The sequence below is a fragment of the Petaurus breviceps genome, unplaced genomic scaffold (assembly GCF_028583685.1).
Source record: "Petaurus breviceps papuanus isolate PSGF00001 unplaced genomic scaffold, PetGlider_PUasm1.0 90617, whole genome shotgun sequence".
NCBI classification, from domain to species: domain Eukaryota; kingdom Metazoa; phylum Chordata; class Mammalia; order Diprotodontia; family Petauridae; genus Petaurus; species Petaurus breviceps.
Window position 1 is genome coordinate 2,901,042 of NW_027187287.1, and position 22,406 is coordinate 2,923,447.

General features: G+C 40.2%; 1 protein-coding gene across 4 annotated transcripts in view; it reads left to right on the plus strand.

Moving 5' to 3' along the window:
* FAAP100 (FA core complex associated protein 100) overlaps nucleotides 1–22,406 on the plus strand; it is a 34,537-nt gene that overhangs the window by 6,122 nt on the left and 6,009 nt on the right. For 2 of the 4 annotated variants that reach the window (XM_069064078.1, XM_069064079.1), the window contains 5 exons: nucleotides 752–908; nucleotides 2,016–2,809; nucleotides 3,309–3,445; nucleotides 5,439–5,555; nucleotides 16,499–16,585. In XM_069064078.1, the coding sequence (XP_068920179.1) occupies nucleotides 752–908; nucleotides 2,016–2,809; nucleotides 3,309–3,445; nucleotides 5,439–5,555; nucleotides 16,499–16,585 (1,292 nt within the window). Of the gene's footprint in view, nucleotides 1–751; nucleotides 909–2,015; nucleotides 2,810–3,308; nucleotides 3,457–5,438; nucleotides 5,556–16,498; nucleotides 16,586–22,406 lie in introns of those variants that run through there. The other 2 variants (XR_011163564.1, XR_011163565.1) reach the window with 2 other exon arrangements.

The window sequence follows — 22,406 nt, forward strand, 5'->3', positions numbered from 1 at the left end:
CTTTGACCTTTGTTGGCTATCTTCCTTGGCCTTCCTGTGTCTATACCCCAACCATCAAATGAGATTTAGGGCTTGAAGTGGAATGAGGGCTGGGGAACCAGCAATTTCTTCAAAAGGAACAAGATCTTGTTTGCTCCAAAGCATCCCTGACAGACAGTAAAGGAGATTGGAAAGGAAACAGAACTATGGTAAAGAGACAGAGCAGCTTTCAGAAAGTCACCTGCCCCTGACTACAAGGGCTGATGAAAGGCTCTCAGCAGTACTTCCTGCTGTGTCTTCTCTGTTTCTCTTTGGAAATGCTGCAACATTTTTCTTTATACCCAGTCTTACATTGCATAGCACTGTCACTATGTTGTGTTATATGTGTTTATTGTTTTCCTTGTGTCTTTTCTTACCTGTTTTTTATGTTCATTGTAGTCAGATTAACATCCTTATTGCCATTTCTCTGCCAGTGACCTTACTTTTCTTGGGTGAGTGTATTTGGGATCTCCAGAAATTTCATTCATTTCAGCAAAGAATGTCTGTTTAACAAAAATATATACCTAGTATTCTGCCTGGGGGTGGGAAATTTTTCTTCCTGGTCTCTGGGCAAGGTACCCTTGTCTGTCCCAGAAGAATGGCTTTCCTTCATCAATAGCTTATTGGTCTTTTGCTGGCATGTATCCTGGTGGTCAAGAGAGGATGTTGGGTGTCTGCGATGTTGCCTCCTGTCTGCTTATCAGGTCCTAACCATGTGCATGTCATATGTCAGGTGAAGCAGAGCTGTTGGCCCTGTCTGCCAAGGGCCGACTAATGACCTGCAGTCTGGATCTGGGATCTGAGGATTCTCGGCCAGTGAGGATGACCACAGGAAAAGTTGGTCAAAAAATTAAGGAATTACTCTCTGGAATTGGCAATGTCTCTGAGAGGTAAACATGTCTCTTTAGCTATTGGTGCAGATACGAATGTTAGTCTATTAAAATGTATTCTATCACTCATATTCGTCATTTAGGTCTGTTTTAATGCATATTGGTTTTTGCCTCCAGCTTAGTACTTAGAATACTGAGCATTGCCATTGGCTGGACAAAATGCTGCATAAATTTGTAGTTTGAGCAGGAAGAGTATCTCAGGAAAACAAAAGAATCCTTCTCTCCTTCATAGATAACAGCCATACCTTGGTCCCCTAGTAGGAGATGAAGGAGAGAAGAGGATACCCTTAAGCCCAGCTAGTCCTTCCTATCAATTCTGTCATCCTGCTTAGAGGTGACATGTTCAAGGAATATATATGTACTTTAAATGAATTCCTTTATCTCTGTTTGCATATCTCTTTCTGATTTTATCAGGATATTATAAAGACTATCTGAATCACTGACACAATTGTTTTGAATTATTTCTGTAGCTTCCCACTGCTTTCTTTTAAAAAAAATTGTAATTATAAACTTAAACATCAACAAATATGACTATCTCTTGTCTATAAAAAAAGAAAACAGGGATTTGTACTGTATATGAAACTGAACTTCTGTTACGTACAGTTTATTTTTTTCTCTTACTATATACATCTTGCTGGTGGTTTTTTTTTCTGTATAATTCATATTTAACATAGTAGTTCCAATACTGCCCTGCTTGTCTAGGTCTGTTTCTGAACTTCCTTCCCACTACTTTCAGTGTTGCTACTTGTACAGCTTCAAAAAGTAAAATGGGCCAATTGGGAACATTTTGGTGAACATCAGGGTGGAATATGAAGCATAATTTCAGTACTATTGAAGGTGTTAATTAACATCAGAGTTGCTAGTTAACTGGCCATATATGGGGGTGTTGGTGGGGGTGTGTGTAAAATTTGAACTCAGCAGATCTGGTACTGAATAGTCAGAGTAAAAACACCAGGTTCTCTGGTGGTTGTTTTCAATTATGTTTTGTATGGGGACTTGCACTATCCCTGGCTTAGGAGATGGGACATCTTGTGTGGGAGTTTAGAGCTTTTTTTGGTAAATTGATTAGAAAGACTTTGTATAACATGCTAAGTATTCTTTCTCCAGAGTGTCTTTCCTGAAGAAGGCAGTTGATCAGCGGAACCGTGCCCTGACGTGCCTCAATGAAGCCATGAATGTGAGCTGTGCCCTTCTGTCTAATCGGGATGGACCAAAGCCCATTAAGTGTACCACCACCACTGCCTGGAGCCGATTTCAACTCCGGGATGTGCTGACAGCCACTTGTTTGCTTGAGAATAGTAGTGACTACAGTTTAGACCAGGGGTGGACCTTTTGCATTCAGGTTTTTACTAGTTCCTGTGCCTTAGAAGTGGACTCTGTTGGCTCTGCCATCACTTACACCATTCCAGTTGATCAGCTCACTCCTGGCAGTAAAAGAGAAGTGACATTACCACTTGGCTCCAATGAAAATGGCAAATTAGACCTACCTGTGACCATATCCTGTGCACTATTTTACAGCCTCAAAGAGATTCTAGGCAATGCTTTAACCTCTTCAGATTCTCTGGATGCCCCTTTTTTTGATGACTGCCCCCCTGACATCCTCCCTGACCGGGATGGTATCTTCCTGCCTCTGGGTGAATACACTGTGGATATGCTGCAGTGCCTTCGTTTTCCTAACCTTGCAGTGGCTGAAGTGCAAGTTCCAGGCCTTCCCAGCCCTACCAGTGACCCTGTGAAAACCTTTTTAGAAGCCTCCAGGGGGCAAGTAGAGCCTGAACATATGAAAAACATTGAGCCAATGGGACCAGACTTCCTTAGAGCCAAGTACCTTCCACCATCAGTGGCCTCAGTCAAGGTGTCATCTGAATTGCTCAAAAATGCCCTGAAGAAATATTGCTCAGGTGGGTAATAATGACTGGTAGCTCTCTACCTGACCCTGAAAGGACTTCAGAACCTAAGAAGATTAGATCCATTCAGTCTGTCATCTTTCCTTCCTATCCCATCATTCCTTATTGCAGCAATTGCTACTTCCTCCTCTGGTGTGGTTAAGGTTTGGGGTGTTGCAGATTGGATTGTTATAGCTAATCTCCTTTCTCCTTTGGATTTATGTCTTATAGATAGAACTTTATCCCTTCTCTTCCCCATCCTGGACAACCCAATCTTAAAACTCTTTCCAGAAGAATATTAGGCTGTTTAAGTACTCTGTCTTCCCTTTTAAAGGAGCTGAGCTTTTCAAACTTTTAAAAATTTTCCAAATGGACTCTCTTGGCCTGAAAATAGGACAGTAGCAAAAGGAAGGGAGGATTTGAATTGAATATCCTTGGTAGATATTGGCCATTAAAACAATGGGGAGTGTGGCCTTCCCTAAAGTGATAGGTATTCTTTTTTCTGCCTTTCCAGAAGTCCCCCTGTGTTGTGCTACTCTCCAGTGGCTATTGGCTGAGAATTCCATAGTGGACATAGTGAAGACACAGGTGCTGACAGAAGTCCAGGGGGTGGCCCCAGATGGAAACGACATCCACCTCCTCGTCCGAGAGGCAAGGAATGGGTTAGCTCACCTGTTTCTGCAGGGAAAACTTTACCAGCCCTCACCCTTACACTGTTCCACCCTAACTTCTCTTCACAGTCTCTCAGGTCGTGGAATAGCTTGGAGAAGCTCTTAACACATGTAGGGCAGAGGGTCAGCAACTCATGTCTTGACTTGTGTATGAGGCATAGTATTAAGCCTTGTGGTTGCAAAGATAGTGTGAGAACCACAATCACATAATATTTTTGCATGAACCACTCTGATATTAGTTCTCTACCTCACCTGCTTCTACTTGCCAACATGGAAAAGCCTTCACTGGCAGAATAGCAGTGCTTTTCATGAGAAACCAGTGATATAATATCTGGTTTTATTAATTACAAGTTGATTCTAAATGTGAGAAAAAAATGTAGACCCCTTTTTTATTAGAAAAGGCAAAACCCTTGGACCTCCTAAGGGGGTCTTATAGACTGTCCTTTGAGAATCTTTTGTTTTTTTCACTCCCTTTCTAATGTCAGCCTGATTACCAAAGTTAACGTGTGATGTCAAATCCAACAGCTTTCTTTTGGGAACATCTATCACATGTCCTTGCAGAAATAAAAGGCTGACAGTGCTTTTGTACAACCAGTCTTGCTTCTCAACTCACAGTTCTGTATACAGCAAGACAAAAGAGCAAAAGGTATTTGTGTTTTTTCCCTACCCCTTTTGCCTTTCTTCTAGACAAAGGCAAATTATATGAGCTCAGGCTCTCTGGCCTGAACTTAGGTATAGAAGACTTCTAGGAGACTATAGTGGTTTTGAAATGTTTATCTAGGATTTACCTCTCATGAAGGAGACCTCAGAGGCCAGTCTCAACTGATTGTCTCTTGGAGATCTTCTGGAATACCCAGATGGTTTCAGACCAAAGTAAACTCTTGAGACTGGGCCAAAAGCAGCTTCTAGGTGCTGCTGTGGTATTGGGAACTTACAGAAACAACTAGTGATAATAATCCAGTCAGGACCAGTAGTCACTTTGATGTCTGGCATCTTGCATTTACCCCAGGATCCAGTAGAAGGAGCTAATGGCTTCAGAAGAAACAAAATCCTAATTAAAATCCCTGTCCTAGAGGGTGGCTTGTTCTGTGTGCTAATTACAAAGGCCAAGCTAGCCTTCCCTGGCTTTCTGTTTTTCCTCAGATTTACTGAATTGTTTCCCCTTCTTCAAAATACAAAAGGATAGTCATGGCTACTTCTACAGCATCCTTGTCAAGGTTGGATAAAACTTCCTGGAGAGATGACTGGCCAATCAGAAGATACAACTTGCCTTCACCCTTTCATGCCTGAAAACATAATACCAACAATGTGATTACTGACAGCATTAGTACAGTCCTGTACTTAACTTTCTGGATTAAATCCATTGGTGCAGCTATGCGCCTGTTGTTGAGTGTTGGGACACAGGTCTGTCTCATTAACATGCTTTTGGTGGCAGTGCACTGACAAGGTTGGAGACTTATGGTTTCCATGGAAGCATGATTAAACTAGTCACCCCAGATTCCTTTGTTAGAGATAAATCTGGCTTGATGCCCTGGAGTGAGGTCAGCAGGTCTTGATTTTAAGGGGACAAGTATCCCATGTTATCAGACTCATTCAATATTGTTGGGCCCCACTGGAAACATCTGTTTAGAAAATAACTAGCACTGATTTCTGACAGGTAACTGCTCTATTAGGCTTGGAACTCATGTTGGTAGAACAGTAGCCTATGCCACAATGATTATCCTGTTTGTTCAAGTACTGCTAGCTTCTAGCAAATAAATAGCATGGTGATGTTAAGCTAGGTGATGTGGGAACCCCTGCCATGTACATGACTTTTGGCTCATGCCAAAAGATTTCAGTAGAGATAACCTCAGTGAGAGAGGGAGTCACAACATCAGTGATTTTAGAAAAGGACTGAGTAGAGTCCCCTCATCCCCTTTAATGAAATTCAGTGATATGCAAAGTTTGCAGTAAGGATCTCTTCTTTGTTGCAGGTGGCTGTAACTGAGCTGTGCCCTGCAGGGCCCATCCAGGCTGTGGAAATCCAGATGGAGAGCCCCTCTCTGGCTAACATGTGCAGGGTGCATCATGCAGTGATCAGACGCATCCAGGTATTTAAAAACTCATCAGTGAGGCAGTGAGACCCATTAATCTATGAGGCATTCTGCTGAGAGCCCCACCAGCATAGCCCCAAACAGAAAGGAGCAGGAGTGGTTTTAAATAGCTTTATGGGGTCTCTGTGTGTTCAGTTTAGTTGCTTGAGGCATGAGCTACAGTTACCATGCCAGGATGTTGCAGGAAAATCTATCTCAGTCTTGTCTATTCTGCTTCTAAATGCATCTGAAACAGTGCTAAGTTTCTCTGAAGCCAAAAGGATTCTGGTATTGTGTGCTCTTGTTTACCATGGAAACAGCCATCTCTCACAGCAAGCAGCTGGGCCTCTTTCCTTTCAGATGCCATTCTTTTCTGGTATTTGTCCTTGAGCTACCTCTGTAGGGTCATATGGGTGTTGGGAATAGTGTCTACATTCCTTATGGCTTTCAGATAAAAGCATTAAGTGTATTAATCATACTAAATATGCAAGAAGTTTCTTTAGCCCACCTACCATAGAGTTTAAGTTCCCATATTTTTTGCTACTTCCCCATCCTAGCCCCACCAGCTCCCACTCCAAACATGCACCTCATCTTTAGTATATAATATGCCATTGGGTGCATTAGGGTAACTGACCCAGAAAATTGGTTTTAGTAGAACAGGAAGGAGAAACCCAGGTTTGTATATTTTTAAGTTAAAATTGCTTGGTGATTCTCTAATATGCAGAGACTGAAGTAGGTATTAGAATTCCTAATACTTTTTGACCCTTCTTTGGTTTATAGAAATCTTCCTCAACTTAACCAGTTCCAAAATCTTTTCGGATCATACATATTAGAGTAAGAATAATAATGAAAATAATAACATGGTGCCAGTATGATATAAGAGAAAGAACATTGACCCTGGAGTCAGATGACCTAGATTCAAATCCTGCTTCTGACACAACTACCTTTGTGACCTTTGGCAAGTCATTTAATCTCCTAGGGCCTTACCCTCTCAAATTGTAGCCCCATTGTCCACAGCATGGATGGGGGAGAGGGTACTACCAGCAATGTAAAACAATGCCAGCCAGGGTGATTTACTCAGGGTGTCTTGAGACTGTTACACTAGCTGTGAGGGTAGACAAGAACCCTGAAATTCTGTCCATTTAGGGCCTGGTATATACTATTGATTGGATTAGCTCCCTGACCAGTGTAATAAAACTACTCCAATGAATCTAAGAAATAGGTATTGGGTTGCCCGGCCAGCACTACCCAAAATTCATCACGATGATCCTTTTTGGTGTGAAAGGCAGCAGAAGCATTTGTATTCCTTCATGTTCTGATGTCACAATATAGCAAAATAACATCAGAACAAATCAGAAATACCAGCATCTAACTGTCGGAAATCCTTTGATGCAACTGGTATTGATTCTGAAAGCATGAATACTTTTATTATGCACCAGTATTCATAGAATAACAAAATTGGAGACAGATCTCAACAGTTATAGGCAAGAGTTTTATCCTGCTTCTTTTCAATGATACCTTCAGCTACTTGTCCCCAAACAAACATTTTTACCAGTGCAAAGGTAATCATAAAAAAATAGCTTCATCGGGGCGGCTAGGTGGCTCAGTGAATAGAGCACTGGCCCTGGAGTCAGGAGGACCTGAGTTCAATCCAGCCTGAAACACTTAACACAAAAACTAGCCATGTGACCTTGGGCACTTAACCCCAGTTGCCCTCCAAAAAAAAAAAAGGCAAAAAAAAAATAGCTTCATCATTAAGTCTGCATTAGATAAAATAAGAGATGAAATTGAGAGGCTACTAAAATCTGAAGAGGGAAAATTGATGACACTCAGTTAATTGAAAATCTACACTTAATACAGACTCTAACACAGACTCTATCTAGGAAAAACGATATCTAAAACTAATGATAAAGCATTCTACCTGACTGGGAAGTGACGGAGGTAGGTTGCAGAATGGACTCTGGACATAGTCGTTATGAGAATTTGTTTTGCTTGAGTATGCATATTTGTTACAAGGGTTTTCTGTATGGGGGGGCGTGGTTTCAAAGTAGAATGTGGGAGGTTAGAGGGAAAAAATATATTAAAACAATGCCTTCATTTTGTGGAATCTACCTAGAAAGACATGACCAAGTAGCTAGAATTATCATCAGAAGCTTGCTATCTTTAATGAACTGACAAATGATAAATTCCCATGCTACGAGTACAGACCTCCAACTATACAAGAGAAAGTAGCTAATAAGCTATACTGAAACCAGATCATTAATGACAGCCTGAACTACTACCCACAATAGCTTGAACATCACATTGATCTGTAAAACCTGAAGAACATTCTTAATAGATATCACTATACCAAAAACATATTTCCAGACTATGTGAAACAAAATTTTCAAAACTTTGAGATGTAGCATAGATAAAAATTATGCTTGATCAGGATGTCAACAGGACAGGACCTGTTGTCCTCTCTGCTACTGCTATCAGAAATGTTTTCAGTGAACCTACAGAGGATGAGCTTATATCATAGAACTCTTTTTAAACTAAAAGGGCAATTATCTTATCCCCTACATAAGTCTGTAGAAGTTTCAGTATAAAAGAATAATAGGATAGTGACTTGTCTTTGGACTCTTTCTATCTCAACTTCATTGAAAAAGATTAGAAAAAAGAAATAATAATAATAATGTCTACAGTTATATATTGCCCTAAGGTTTACAGAGTACTTTACATGCATTGTTAGACCTTAAAAATTATAGAGTCAACTTTTCATTTTACAGATGAGGAAACTGAGGTCCAGAGATGGGAAATGACTTGCCTAAGGTTATACATCTAATAAATAGTAGAATCTAAATCTGGTGGGGGTTTTTTTCATTACATTAGAAAACTGCCTCACTGTAGAAATATTTTTGAAGATTCATTTGGGATCTGTTGAGCATATTTAAACAGTCTGGGAAAGTGAAAAATCAGTAGAGTGTAAGATCAGGAACAAGTCACAATATGGCTTGAGTCAGGGTTCAGGGATGTGTACAGGGACTGCCTATGATGTAATTTGGTAGTTCAGGTAATTTGTAATGTGTCACTGTGTTCACATAGCTCAGTGTTTCAGGAAATTCCTGCCCTTGGCCCTTGACTGGAGACATATTTCAAAAGTTCTTAAAAAGTGGGGCCCATAATTCTATACTTGTGGGTCACAGAACAAGACTTCTTCATGTAGCAAAGGATGACTGACCAGGCTATGACGGTGCCTGAAAGAGAAAGGAGCAGAGGCCAGCCACCTGGGAAGTATTAGACAAAGTGATAGTTACTCACAGCTCCATCCTAGAGCTCTTTGCATGAAAAGGAATGAAACATAAAACTATCCCTTAAGATAGGCTGGAAAAGGTTAATTTTAAATGGTTTAGGATGTGAAATGTGTTTTGCTGATAGCAAAGGTAGAAGAGGAGCTATATTGGCCATGTCATTTCAAGAAACATATTTACTGTTGAATCAGTTTGGGTTCAATTCCTCAGAGTTATCTTTGACTTCCCTTCTCTTTATCCCTCACATCTAGTCAGTTGCCAAATCCTGTCAGTTCTGCCTATGCAACATCTCTCACAATCTGTTTCCCTTTCACTCATACTGCTACCAGCATAGTTCTCAAGCCATCACAACTTTTTACTTGGACTATTGTTCTAACTTTCAGGTTGGTCTCCTTGACTCTAATTTCTCCTGTCTCTAGTCCATAGTTCATGGGATTGTCAAAACAGTCTTCTTAATGCATGGGAATGATCACTTCCCATGCTCAAAAAACTTAAGCAATTTCCCTGAGGCAGTTATTGGTGGTTTCCAAAGGAATTCTGTGTCATCAGTGAAAAGGTTTTGAGTACATACCTCCAATATATATTTGCATATGAATGATTTACAACATGTAATAAGAAAAATATATGCAAAAATAGACAAAAAGATCAAATATTTTAATTTTATTATAGATACAAAACTTTTGCCCCTAAAAAGTTATTATTTCATCAAGCACTGTCATTTAATGTGCTTCGTTTAAAAAAAGATCTTCGTTTAGCACTTTGTGATATAGCAATTCCAGGGACTGCTTCTTAGTTCAGTGTATTTTGATGTTCAGTCTTTTTTTTTTTTTTTAAAGCAATTGAGGTTAAGTAACTTGCTCAAGGTTACATGGCCAGTTATTTCTGGGTGTGGTGCTAAGTATCTGAGCCCAGATTTGGATTCGATCTCCAGGTCATCCCGACACTGGGGCTGGTGCTCTTACTCGCTGAGCCACCTGGCCACCCCTAAGCAATTGGAGTTAAGTAACTTCCTCAAGGTTACACGGCCAGGTGTTTCTGAGTGGGTGCTAAGTGTCTGAGCCCAGATTCGATCCCCAGGTCATCCCAACACTGGGGCCAGTGCTCTTACTCCCTGGCCACCCCTTGATGTTCAGTCTTACTGGCTGTTACAACTGACAAAGATACCTCACAAAGACATGTAGATTCTCATGGAAAAAAATGCATCAGTGACTGTACTTACTAAATCATGATGCATATTTTTCAGTACCTTCATCAATTATGCAAGGATTTTTATTGATATCTTGGGTAATAAATTCCCATCTTCCCTGCAGCCATTCAGTTGTTCTTGTAAACTAATTGGAAAGTATTGCCTTTTTACATTTTTAACAAATGGGTTCAAAACCCACTGAAATACTTTGGAAGATTTTTAAACAGGTTAGAAAGTTCTTTTTCCAAGTTGTTTAATATGAGAGTTCTTATAGGTGACATACATAGTTTTCAGCCACAAAAACTTATTTTTTTAAATGCCTTGCTGATCAAAATGGCTTCATAGTTTTTATCAGCTAATATTTCTAGGCACATTGTTTTTTTTTTCCTTTTTCAAATTTTTTTTCCAAATGCTTTATTAACTTCTGATTTACATCATTCATTTCCACCAGATTTTGAGTTACAAGTTTTCTCCCCATTTTTCCCCTACCCACTGCCCCAAAATAGCAGTCCCACAGGATATCCCCTCCTCCAATCTGTTCTCTCCCATACCCCTTTTGACTTTTCTAGTGGATCTCTATGCCCCAGTACCTGTATATCTTATTTCCCAATTACATCTAAAATAGCATTAATAATTATATATATATATATTTGAATATTTGATTTTAAAACTTTGAATTCCAGGTTCATTTCCTTCCTCCCTTGTCACCCACCCTTACTGGGAAGATAAGCAGTTCAGTATAGGATGTACATGTGTGGCTAATGCAAAACAGTAACATAGTAGATATATTGTAAAAGACTGACTATATTTCCCTCCCTCCCATCCCACCTCCCACCTGTTCTGTTCTCTATTTTGATCCTGTCCCTTTTCATAAGTGGGTGCTTCCAAATTCCCTTCCCCCAGCCTGCCCTCCCTTCCATCATCCCCCCTCTTATCCCCTACCCCACTACTCTCCTGGAGGGTGAGATACCCTATTTAGTGTGTATTTCATTCCCTCCCCAAGCCAAATTCAATGGGAATAAGATTGACCCATTCCCTTTTGCCTTATTCTTCCCCTCCATTGTAACCATTTTCCCTTGACTCTTCTGTATGAGATAGTTTACCCCATTCTGTCTCTCCCCATCTCCTCTCATTATATTCCTCTCTCACTTCTTAATTTCACCTTTTAAATATCATCCCTTCCTGTTAAATTGGTCCTGTGCCCTCTATCTATGTATTCACACATTCACATATGTATTCATATGCCCATATACCCTCATATATAAGACATATATATATATATTTCTATTCCCTTCAACTACTGAGAAAAGTTTCATAAGTTACAATTATTGTTTTTCCATGTAGTAATGTTAATAGTTCAACTCTGATAAGTTCCTTATGATTTCTTTTCCCCATTTACCATCTTATGCTTCTCTTGCTTCTTGTATCTGAATGTCGAATTTTCTGTTCAACTCTGGTTTTTTCAGCAAGAATGCTTGAAAGTCCTCCATTCCACTGAATGACCATATATTCCCCTGAAACATGATACTCAGTTTTGCTGGGTAGGTGACTCTTGGTTTTAATCCCAGCTCCTTTGACCTCTGGAATATCATATTCCAAGCCCTTCGATCCCTCAGTGTAGAAGCTGCCAGATCCTGGGTTATCCTGATTGTGTTTCCACAGTATTCAAATTGTTTCTTCCTGGATGCTTATAATATTCTCTCCTTACTCTGGGAATTCCAGAACCTGGCTATAATATTCCTAGGAGTTTTCTTTTGGGGATCTTTTTCAGGAGGTGATCGGTGGATTCTTTCAACCTCTATTTTGCCCTCTGGTTCTAAAACATCAGGGTAGTTTTCTTTGAGAACTTCCTGGAGGATGATTTCTAGGTTCTTACTTTGATCATGGCTTTCAGGTAGTCCAATAATTTTTAAATGATCTCTCCTGGATCTATTTTCCAGGTCAGTGGTTTTTCCCATGAGATATTTCACATTGCCTTCTATTCTTTCATTTGTTTGGATCTGTTTAACAGCATCTTGATTTCTCATAAAGTCATTAGCTTCCATTTACTCCAGTCTAATTCTTAAGCAATGATTCTCCTCAGTGAGCTTTTGAGATTCTTTTTCCAACTGGCAAATTCGGCTTTTTAAGGCATTCTTCTCTTCATTGCCTTTTTGAGTCTCTTTTGCCATTTGAGTCAGTCTGTTTTTTAAAGTGTTATTTTCCTCAGTCAGGCTGTTGACTCTCATTTCATAATTTTCTTGCATTATTCTCATTTCTCTTCCCAATTTTTCTTCCACTTCTCTTATCTGCTTCTTAAGGTCCTCTATGGCCTGTAACCAGCTCGTATTTTCCTTTGAAGATTTTGGTGCAGGAGTTCTGACTTCACTGTCTTCCTCCTGTTCCATGCTTTGCTCCTTTTTGTTCCCAGAATAGGAGTCTAATGTTGGAATCTTCTGTCTGCTTTGTTTCCTTTGCCTGGTCATGTCGCCCCTCAGTCACTTGATCCCTGGGCTTTTTGCCACAGTAGGACTCTGCCACCAGACAGGGGAGTTTTCGTCCCAAACGCTGGGGTTTTCTCACTTGCCGAAGGTATTAGATGGGTGCCCTCTCTGAAGCCTCCACATGCTCTGGCAAGCTGGACATAGACTCCAGGACCTCCACCCTAGACTGCAATCCAGATCCAAGAAAGTTAAAGCAAGAGCGATTACCCCTCAGACTGGTGCTTGTTCCCCCTACACTCTGCAGGCTAGGAGCTGAAGCCATCACGTGGAGCTGGCTGGCTGTGCCGGCGGCTCCCACGGGCTCCCACTTACTGGGTCCCAAAGTTTTGCATCTGTGTGTTAATGAATCTGGAAACAGCCACAGCTGCTGCTGATCTGGAGTCCCTCTGGCTAGCAGCTGGTCAGGCACGCCCTGGGGCTAAAGCCTCGCTGTGGGGCTGGGCTTGGCTCCCAGAGTGCTGGGCTGGCTGCTCCCTGCTGGCCTGCTGGGCTGTCTTCAGTGGGAGATTAGCTTCTCTGTGTCATTTTGTGGGTTCTGCAGCTCCAAAGTTTGTTTAGAGTCCCCTTTTTACATGGATTAGGGAAGGTGGAAGCCAGAGCAGCGGGGAGGTCCTGCTTCTACTCCACCATCTTGACTCTGCTCCCCTCTGGGTACATTGTTAACCATGATGAATAAAAATCCATGTCAGATAATCTTGACAATTTCAGATTTTTTTGGCCCACTTCATGTCAGATCCAATTAGTTCATCACTATTTATGCCTATAATGTAGCTAATGAAGTACGGGTATGAAGGGTAGAAGCATCATTATTGCCATTTTCTTGTTCAGTTGTGCAGCATTATTACTATTATCTCCATCCTTGGTTTCTTTGCAGGAATCTTTTTAAATCACTTGACCATTTTGAGGGTTGGTTTAATTAAAACTAGATAATGTAATCTGTAAATCCACTTAAGAAGGATGACACAAAATGTAATACTTTGAAATTTGCTGAAAGCGAACAAATGAGTGAGAATGGCATTGTCAGCCCCTCCATGCTATGTGGAACATCTAGTTCTCAGGATACCTCATGTTCCATCTCACACTTCAACATTTCACATATGGACCAAGAAGTGAGGGCGGCAGCTTCAGTTACATACTAAGTATTAGTGAAGCCTAATTTCTTTCTAATTTTTGCATAAAACAAATATAAAAAGAAGTTCTAAGATTTTCTTCCTGTACTTGCACCCCAGTGGATCTTTTATACTCCTTGTGGGGCAGCACATAACCCATTTTGGAGACAACTGACCTATAGGATAAAATACAAAGTCCTTATCTGCTGTGTGAAAATGTAAGTTTCTCGAGGTAAGGGACCATCTTTGTTTTTGTTTTCTCAATGCTTAGCACAGGATTTGGCATATAGTTAATACTTAGTAAATGCTTTTTCATTCATTCAAGGCATTCAAGTTATTCAGGGCTCTCCACAGTCTGGCTTCATCCTACCATTATAGCTTTATTTTGCACTCCTGTTTTCATGTGCTCTGTTCGAGAAAAATAGGGCTACTATTGAGCTCTTTCTCTTCTCCAGACCTGTGTGGTTACCTTATGCCTGAAATAGCCTGCTGCCACATCTGCCTGTTGACATTCTTCCCTTGCTTCAAGGTCTAGCTCACGTGCCACCTCTTCTGATCCCCTTCCCTACTACCACCTAAAAATCAATCAAGCAATCAATAAGCATTTATTAAGTACTTATTATGTGCCAAGCATTGTGCTAAGCCCTGGGAATTCAAACACAAAAATGAAATAATCCCTACTCACAAAGAATTTACATTCTAATATGGAAGACAACGTGTGTGTGTGTATTTTTGTATGGAATAAATATAAAGAGAATAAATTTCACTGTCACCTTCAGCATCAAATATAAAAGCCTCTCTTTGGCATTCAAAACCCTTTCTTCCCTCCACCCCCTAACCTTTCTAGTCTCTTATACCCAACCCATATTCCCACCTATTCTGATCTAATGACATTGTCTTCCTGGATGTTCCTTAGGCAAAATGTTTCATCCCCTGATTCTGGGTATTTTCCAAGGCTGTCTTCCATGCCTGGAATTCTCTCCCTCCTCATTTCTACCACCTGGCTTCCCTGTCTTCCTTCAAGTCCTAACTAAAATTCCATATTTTACATGAAGCCTTTACTGATTATCCTTAATGTTAATGCCTTTCCTTTGTTGATTATTTCTTATTTCTCCTTGGACATAGTCTTTTGCATGTTGTATCTCCCATTAGATTGTGATTCCTTGAAGGCAGGGACTATCTTTTGCCATTCTTTATATTCCTAGTGCTTAACACAATGCCTGGCACATAAGAGGGGCTTAATTTACTGATTGGCTGACTAAATACAATCAAATACCAAGCAGTTAAATATAAGGTAGTTTCAGTGGAAAAACACTAGTACTTGGGAGGATCAAGAGATACTTTATGTAGATGGTGGTATCTGGTGGAGGTGAGAAGAGATCAGTTATCCTCCCCAATCCTCTCATGCATCTCTGACCTCTTATATTCACTTAGCACATTCTAATTTGCTGTATAGTTATTTTTTACATTTTAAAAATCTTTAATTCCAAGGCTTAACATACTGCTTTGCCCTTAGTAAACACTTAATACATGCTTGTTGAAATTGAATTGAATGCCATAATGTGTATGGATTTGCTTGAAGGTGATTCTCTTTCTGTCTCTTCGTCCTTTCTGTTGCTCTCTCACTTTGTGTCTCATACACACGCACATTCACTTATACACATAGAAAATGAAGAATAGGGAAATGGAAGACAGCTCTTGAAGTGCCTAAATTGATTTGGTAACTGTGCCTTATACATCTTCTGCTCATCCAGCTGTAGTCCCAGCTGATAAGTCCTGATGTCTCCCTAGATGTCTTTGGACTCGTATCATAGTTAGGTGAGCAGTTAGGTTTTTTTTTTTTGCAAGACTTTCAAAAAGCAAGAAGGAAGTGGTTTTTTTGTGTTGGGGTTTTTTTTTTGTTTTTTACAATGCGACCATTAACTAGACTAAGTGGAGTGAATAAATGGGACACTTCATTGGAGGCCTCTGCATGAGGCAACTTCAGGGGACTGAAGGCAGGAGCAGGTCTCACCAGTGTCCTTACTTTGAAGACCAAGGGATTAGAGTTGCTCATGTGGGGAATGTCAGAGCATCTAAAATTATAATTAGGCCCAAAGGTGAGAATAGGAGATAAAAAGAAGGGATGGAGAAGATGAGCTAGAGGTGGAACTGAAATTTCTTGGGGGACATGGGAAGATTAGTGGATGAGAAAGGACAAAAATGAAATTTGTTTCAGAGTCAATAACCATCACCCTCTAGGTTTCTATGTAAGGGCATCAGCAAGAGCCCTAACCACACAAGGAGGAGAGAAAATAGTTCATGTGGATGAACAGGAAAGAAGAAAAAGCAGTGAAGAGTGAGCAGGAGAGAGGCCTGAGAGAGACATAAAACAGCAGGCACTACAGAGGCCTGGGAAGATTACAGAATGGAATTAATAGAGTGTAAAAGTAGGGAGGGAGGCAGTAAAGATGAAGATCTAAAAGAAGATTGCAGAAGATAAAAGGGAAAATGTCAAGCTCACATCTAGGGAGAAGCAGTGAAGAGATAAGTTTGAACAGAGTTCATTTCTTCATTCTAAAAAGGGGTTTGGGAAACAGATGCTGTAAATGAATCTGTGGTCCCTCCAGGAAGAAACACACCATCCCCAAGGATTTTAGGTATGTATCAGGACAGGTGATGGAGAAATAAACATGGCTGTTAACTGTCAGAGGACCAGGCTGAGGCTAGTATGAGCTCAGAACAGGAAAGGAAATGGTCATAATGCCTAAGCAAGCAGTTCTTTTAGAAAACAAGGAGTAAAACTCTAGGTTTCTGCAGGCCACCCTAGAAAGGGTTAATGGAACTTGTTCACTGACTTTTTAATCCTTTTTGTGTTTTATTTTTCTCTTTTACTTTGCTCTATCCTGTGTAGATAATGATCATGGACCAGGCTGCTCAGGGCTCTAACCCACCTGATCTCCGTGTGCAGTATCTTCGTCAGATCCATGCCAATCATGAGGTAAGTGAAAGCTTGAGTCCTCCCTTTGAGAAAACCTGCTTTTGTGCTAGGCTCTAACTGGTCTGGGGTGAAGGGGTAATTTGGGACCTATGTCACATTCTCGTCTATGTCACTTGAATAAATTTCTTTGTTTAGTTAGCCTTGTAACAGTAATTCCAACAGGTAATCTTACATACATGATCATTATATAAACACATAACTAGAAGGGAAGAAAGGTTTGTAGCTATCCCTTTATGGTGCCACAGATGTGTCCTAGCATTATTCCAAGAACTACTCAATGCTAGTGCTTATTCCAGTGGAGCAGGCTGCTCTGCTCCTGGAGTTAAGTTCTGGTTGATGTCTGCTAACTACGTGAATTAGGCACAAACTTTCAAGCCAGGTAGAACCCATTATTCCAATATTTATTCTAAATAGTTTGGGGCATGAACAAAATTGGAAGGGGTAGGTTGACTGGTTGTATATGGGCATGATATCAACGGAACAAGTAACAAGATGAATATAAAAAGTGACATGGTCCTATAATTATAATGTCAGGAGTACTAAAGTTCAGATTGGTCTAAGGATAGTGAAGAAAGCTAAAGATACTGAAAAAGGTGTTTTTAAACTATATTGGGGAAAAAGACCAAAGAAGCTATGAGACCATTGCTTGGGATAAATGGGAGGTAATGATGGACAGTGGAGAAAAGTCAGAGCTATTTAACCCTTACTTTGTTTCTGTTTTCTCTACCAAGGAGAATAATCATTGAATATTCAGAATGAAAATGATTAATGAAGTTGACAAACTGAGTAGAAATACAATAATGACTAGGGACATAGTAAGAAATTACCTGGTTGCCCTTGATCAGTTTAAGTAACTAAATTCAGATGAACTACCATAGTTCTAGGGACCACATTGATAAGTTGGAAAATGTCCAGAAGAAGTAACCATATTGATGGAGGGACTTGAGAACGTGCTATATAAGGATCATTTAAAGCAAATTGGGAGGAGCATCCTGGGTAAGACAAGATTTAAGGTGGTGATGATAGTTGTGTTTAGGTATTTGAAGGACTTTCACAGGGAAGAGAAATTTCAACTTTTTCTGCTTAGCCCAAAAGGACAGAGAACCAGGAGCAATGGGTGGAAATTACAGAAAGACAAATTTAAATTTGATACAAGAAGAAACTTCCTAATAATTAGTTATGCAAAAATGGAATAAGCTGCTTTGGGAGATAGTGGGTATCTTCCCTCTGGAAGATCTTCAGGCAAAGGCTGGAAGACAATTTGTCTAACATATTGTATGGGAGATTCTTCTTCAGGGATGTGTTGGACTAGGTGGCCCATTTGAGGTCCCTGTCAACTGTGAGGTTCTGTGAGCATGGATTTCAGTTCTAGTCGACAACAGTTAGTTTCACTGAGAAACTGTTCCATGGCCATGTACTGCAACCCTCACCGCTAGCGAACCTTTTTCCAAGTGGTAACAAGAACTATGAGGTGAGTGTGTAAAGATGTCACCAGTATTTGGAAAACAATTCACAAGTGCTTGTCCTCCTGATAGTGGGTAGTAGTGTCAGACTTTCTCTTATCTGATATTTTTGCTTCTGTGCTCTGTCTCTTCTTCCATTAAGCTTGTTCTTCTTGGCCTTAAAGACGAACCTAACTTTTGTTCTGCTGTGTATTTTTTCTGCCTTTGTTACATTGGGAGAATGTTATGTTCCCAGAACTTTCCTTTAGGGAATCAGTGTTCCCTCTTCTTCTTTGGGCTGTACTTGAGGCTAATCTCTTCCATGAAGCCTTTCCATACTGCTCCTGCCCTTCAGACTTCTAATCACTCCTAACAAAACCCTGGTATTTATACGAAGTGTTTTATAGCATGCAAAGAGCTTTCTTGCTATTGGATATGGGTTTTTTTTTACACGTATATAATTGTGTTTGGCCCACTATTCCTATTAAATTTAAAGTTTTAGTTCATAGACCATATCTAGGAAGGTGATAGTCCTGCTACACTATACTCTGGTTAGTCAATAAATATTTTTAAGGGGCTACTATATTCCAGGCACTATGCAAAGCACTGGGGAGAAGAAAGGAATCGGAGGCATTGCATATAAAGAATCTTTTCAAGGATTTTTGCCAGGAAAGGAAAAGAGATAGCAAGTGGAGATGGATGCATCAAGGGAAGATTTTTTTGAGGATGGGGAAGACATGGGCATATTTGTAGGAAGTAGAGAAGGAGCTAGTAGACAGGGAGAGTTTAAAGATAAGTGAGAATGGGGATGATAGGGCCATTTGCTGGAGAAGACAAGACAGAATAGTGTCACTTGTGCATGTGAAGGGGGGTTTTCTTAATAAGGAGAAGGGCCACTTCATGTGAGACAGGAGATAGTGACAGAAGGCCTTTGGATGAGTGAGATCAGGAGGAGAGAAGAAGAGGGAGATCTCAGTGAATGGCAAGAAATAAGGTTCTCAGGTAAGAGAGGGGAAGAGGGGAAGTGTGGTGTTTATGTCTAGGCACCACATTTAGAAATGACATTGAGATGAGTAAGCAGTGTGATTAGCAGCCAAAAACATACTATCTTGGGCTGAATTCAGAGACATGAATGAGGAGGTGGTAGTTTCACTGTGCTTTGTCTTCAGACTGGAGAACATCGATAAGCTGGAGATTATCCGGAGGATGACAGATAGGATGATGAAGCCCTTTGAGTCCATGTCATATGAGGATCATTTAAAAAAACTAGGGCCATTTTGCCTGGAGAAGACAAGACTCAGGGAGTGAAGGGCATGTGGTAGGGCATGTGAGAGACTAGATTGATGTTTTCAAGTAATGGATGGAATTTGCAAAGAGGCATTTAGACTTGATGTCAATAAGAAATTTCCTTCTTTTAAAAATATTTTATTTTTTCCAATTACATGTAAAATTTTATAACATTCACTTTTAAAAATTTTGAGTTTCATTATTTCCAGAGGGCTATAAAATTGTGCATACCCTTTGATCCAGCGATACCACTACTAGATCTGTATCCCAAAAAGATCATAAAAGAAGGAAAAAGGACCCACAGGTACAAAAATATTTATAGCAGCTCTTTTTGTGGTGGCAAAGAATTGGAAATTGAGGGGATGCCCATCAGTTGGGGAATGGCTGAATAGGTGGTGTTATATTAATGTAATGGAAGGATTTCATATTTCAGGTGGATTTCAGAAAAACTTAGAAAGACTTAAGCAAACCGATGCTGAGTGAAGTGAGAACCAAGAGAACATTGTACACAGTAACAGCAACATTATTCGATGATCAACTTTGATAGACTTCTGAGCAATACAATGACCTTAGGCAATTCCAAAAAACTTGTGATGGAAAGTGCTATCCACATCCAGAGAAAGAACTATGGAGTCTGAATGCAGGTTGAAGCATACTGTTGTCGGTTTTTTGTTTTTCTTTCTCATGGTTTTCCCCCTTTGTTCTGATTCTTCTTTCACAACATGACTGATACAGAAATATGTTTAATATGATTGTACATGTACAACCTATATCAGATTACTTGCAGTCTTGGGGAGGAGGGAAGGAGGAAAGGAGAAAAAAATTCAGAACTCAAAATTTTATAAAAGTGAATGTTGTGGGCGGCTAGGTGGCGCAGTGAATGGAGCACCAGCCCTGGAGTCAGGAGGACCTGAGTTCAAACCTGACCTCAGACACTTAACACAAAAATTAGCCATGTGACCTTGGGCAAATCACTTAACCCCAATTGCCCTCCAAAAAGCAAAATAATAATAATAAAAGTGAATGGTGAAAACTACCTGTATATGTAATTGGAAAAAATAAAATATTAAGTGGGGGAAAAAAAATTGAGTTCCAAATTCTCTTCTTCCCTTCCTCCCTTCCTCTTTCATTGAGAAGGCAGGCAATTTTTATATAGGTTAAACATGTGCAGTTATGTAAAATATATTTCCATAATTTTTCATAACATGAAAGAAAACAGATGAAAAACAACTCCAAGAAAAATAGTTTTTAAAAAGTATGCTTCCATCTGTATTCAGTCTCTGATTGGTTCTTTTTCTGGAGGTGGATAGCATTTTTCATTATGAGTTCTTCAAAATTGTCTTGGATCATTGTATTACTGAGAATAGCTAAGTCATTCACAATTGATCGTTGTATGATATTGCTGTTACTGTGTATAGTGTTCTGGTTCTGCTTACTTCACTTTGCATCAGTTCATGTAAGTCTTTTAAAGTATAGGAAAAATTTTCTTAACTGTTAAAGCTGTCCTGAAGTGCAATGGCCTGCCTCAGGAGGTGAGAGGTCTCTGAATAGAAGTGGGATGACTCCTTGTCGGGAATGATAGAGTCGGGGTTCTGTTTATGTGTGGGGTGAACTAGATGGTTGATCCCTTCCACCTCTAAGATTCTATGATAATCTGGAGAGCATTCAGAGGAGGGTAACCAGGTTGGTGAAGGTCCTTGAGGTGGCATTATACGAAGACTTGTTGAAAACACTAGGATTGTTTACACTGGAGAAAAGAAGACTCAGCTTAACATAAGAGCTGGCACACAGAACAGGGAAGGATTAGACTTGTTCTCCTTAATCTGAGTGGACAGAACAAGCTGTGGGTAGAAGTCACAAGGGGCTAACTTAGGCTTGATTGAAGGAAAAACTTCCTACCCATTAGAGCTCTCTGAAAATGAGATGGGTGGCCATGGAGAGGGCAAGCAAAAGAAGTAAGTAGCATGTTGTAGTGGGGAGCAGTGATTTGGGAATCAAATGACTTGGGCTCACATATCAGCTTAGCCATCTATTTACCTCTCTGACTTTAAGCAAGGCCTGAAGGGACTTGGTGATCTTGTAGCTCCAACTCTTAGGATTTTAATAAAATTGGAGGTATTCTGATTCCCTTGCTTTATTTGAGATGAGAGAACTCTCCATGGTAGCATTTGCAAAAGTCAGCCACCCTTTCTTTTCAGAAACCAACCATTACTTTAAAAATTATTGATATCTTTTGTTTCTACATCACCTTCATTTCAGTTTCCAAATATATTCTTTCTCTCCCTTCCTCCTCCCTCCCTTCCTCCCCTTTCTCCCCCACCCCCTCAATGAAGCTGTTCCTTATAATAAAGAATTGAAGAAAGGGGGAGAAATGCATTTCAGCAAAACTAACCAGTAGAGTCTGGTAGTCTCTGGAAGGAAGAGAGAAAAGTGCATTTTTTTCATTCTTTCCTAGGGCCAAGCTTGATCATTACAATTACCTCATAAAGTTCATATGCCCAAAACAGAACTCATTACCTTTACCCTCAAACATGTCCGTCTTCCCTAACTTCCCAACCCTGTTCATGGTGAGGACACCACAGTCCTCTCAGTCACCCAAATACAGAATCATCCTTAACTTCTCACCTGCACTCACCCCACATATCCAGTCTGCTGTCAGATTTTATCATTTCTACTTTCATAACATTTGTCACCTATAGCCCCTTCTCTCCACTCACACTGAGGTCCTTCTCACCTTTCATCTGAACTATTACTGTAGTCTCATTGGTTTTCCTACCTCACGTCTCTCCCCTACTCTGTCTCTCTTATTCAGCTGTCAAAGTGATTTTCCTGTAGGACTGGTTTGACCATATTGCTGCTGCTTCCCTTCCCTTATGCCATCCTCCCCATAAACTCTAATGCAGAGGTAGGGACCATGTGGCCTCAAGGTCGCAGGTTCCCCACCCCCTGCTCTAATCGTTTATTGTTGCCTCCAGAATCAGATGTAAAGATACTTAAAACCCTTCAGAACCTTGCCCCTTCATACCTTTCCAATCTTCTTTTTCTTCTTCATGTACCTTTCCAATCTCTTTTTTCTCCTTCATGTACTCTCC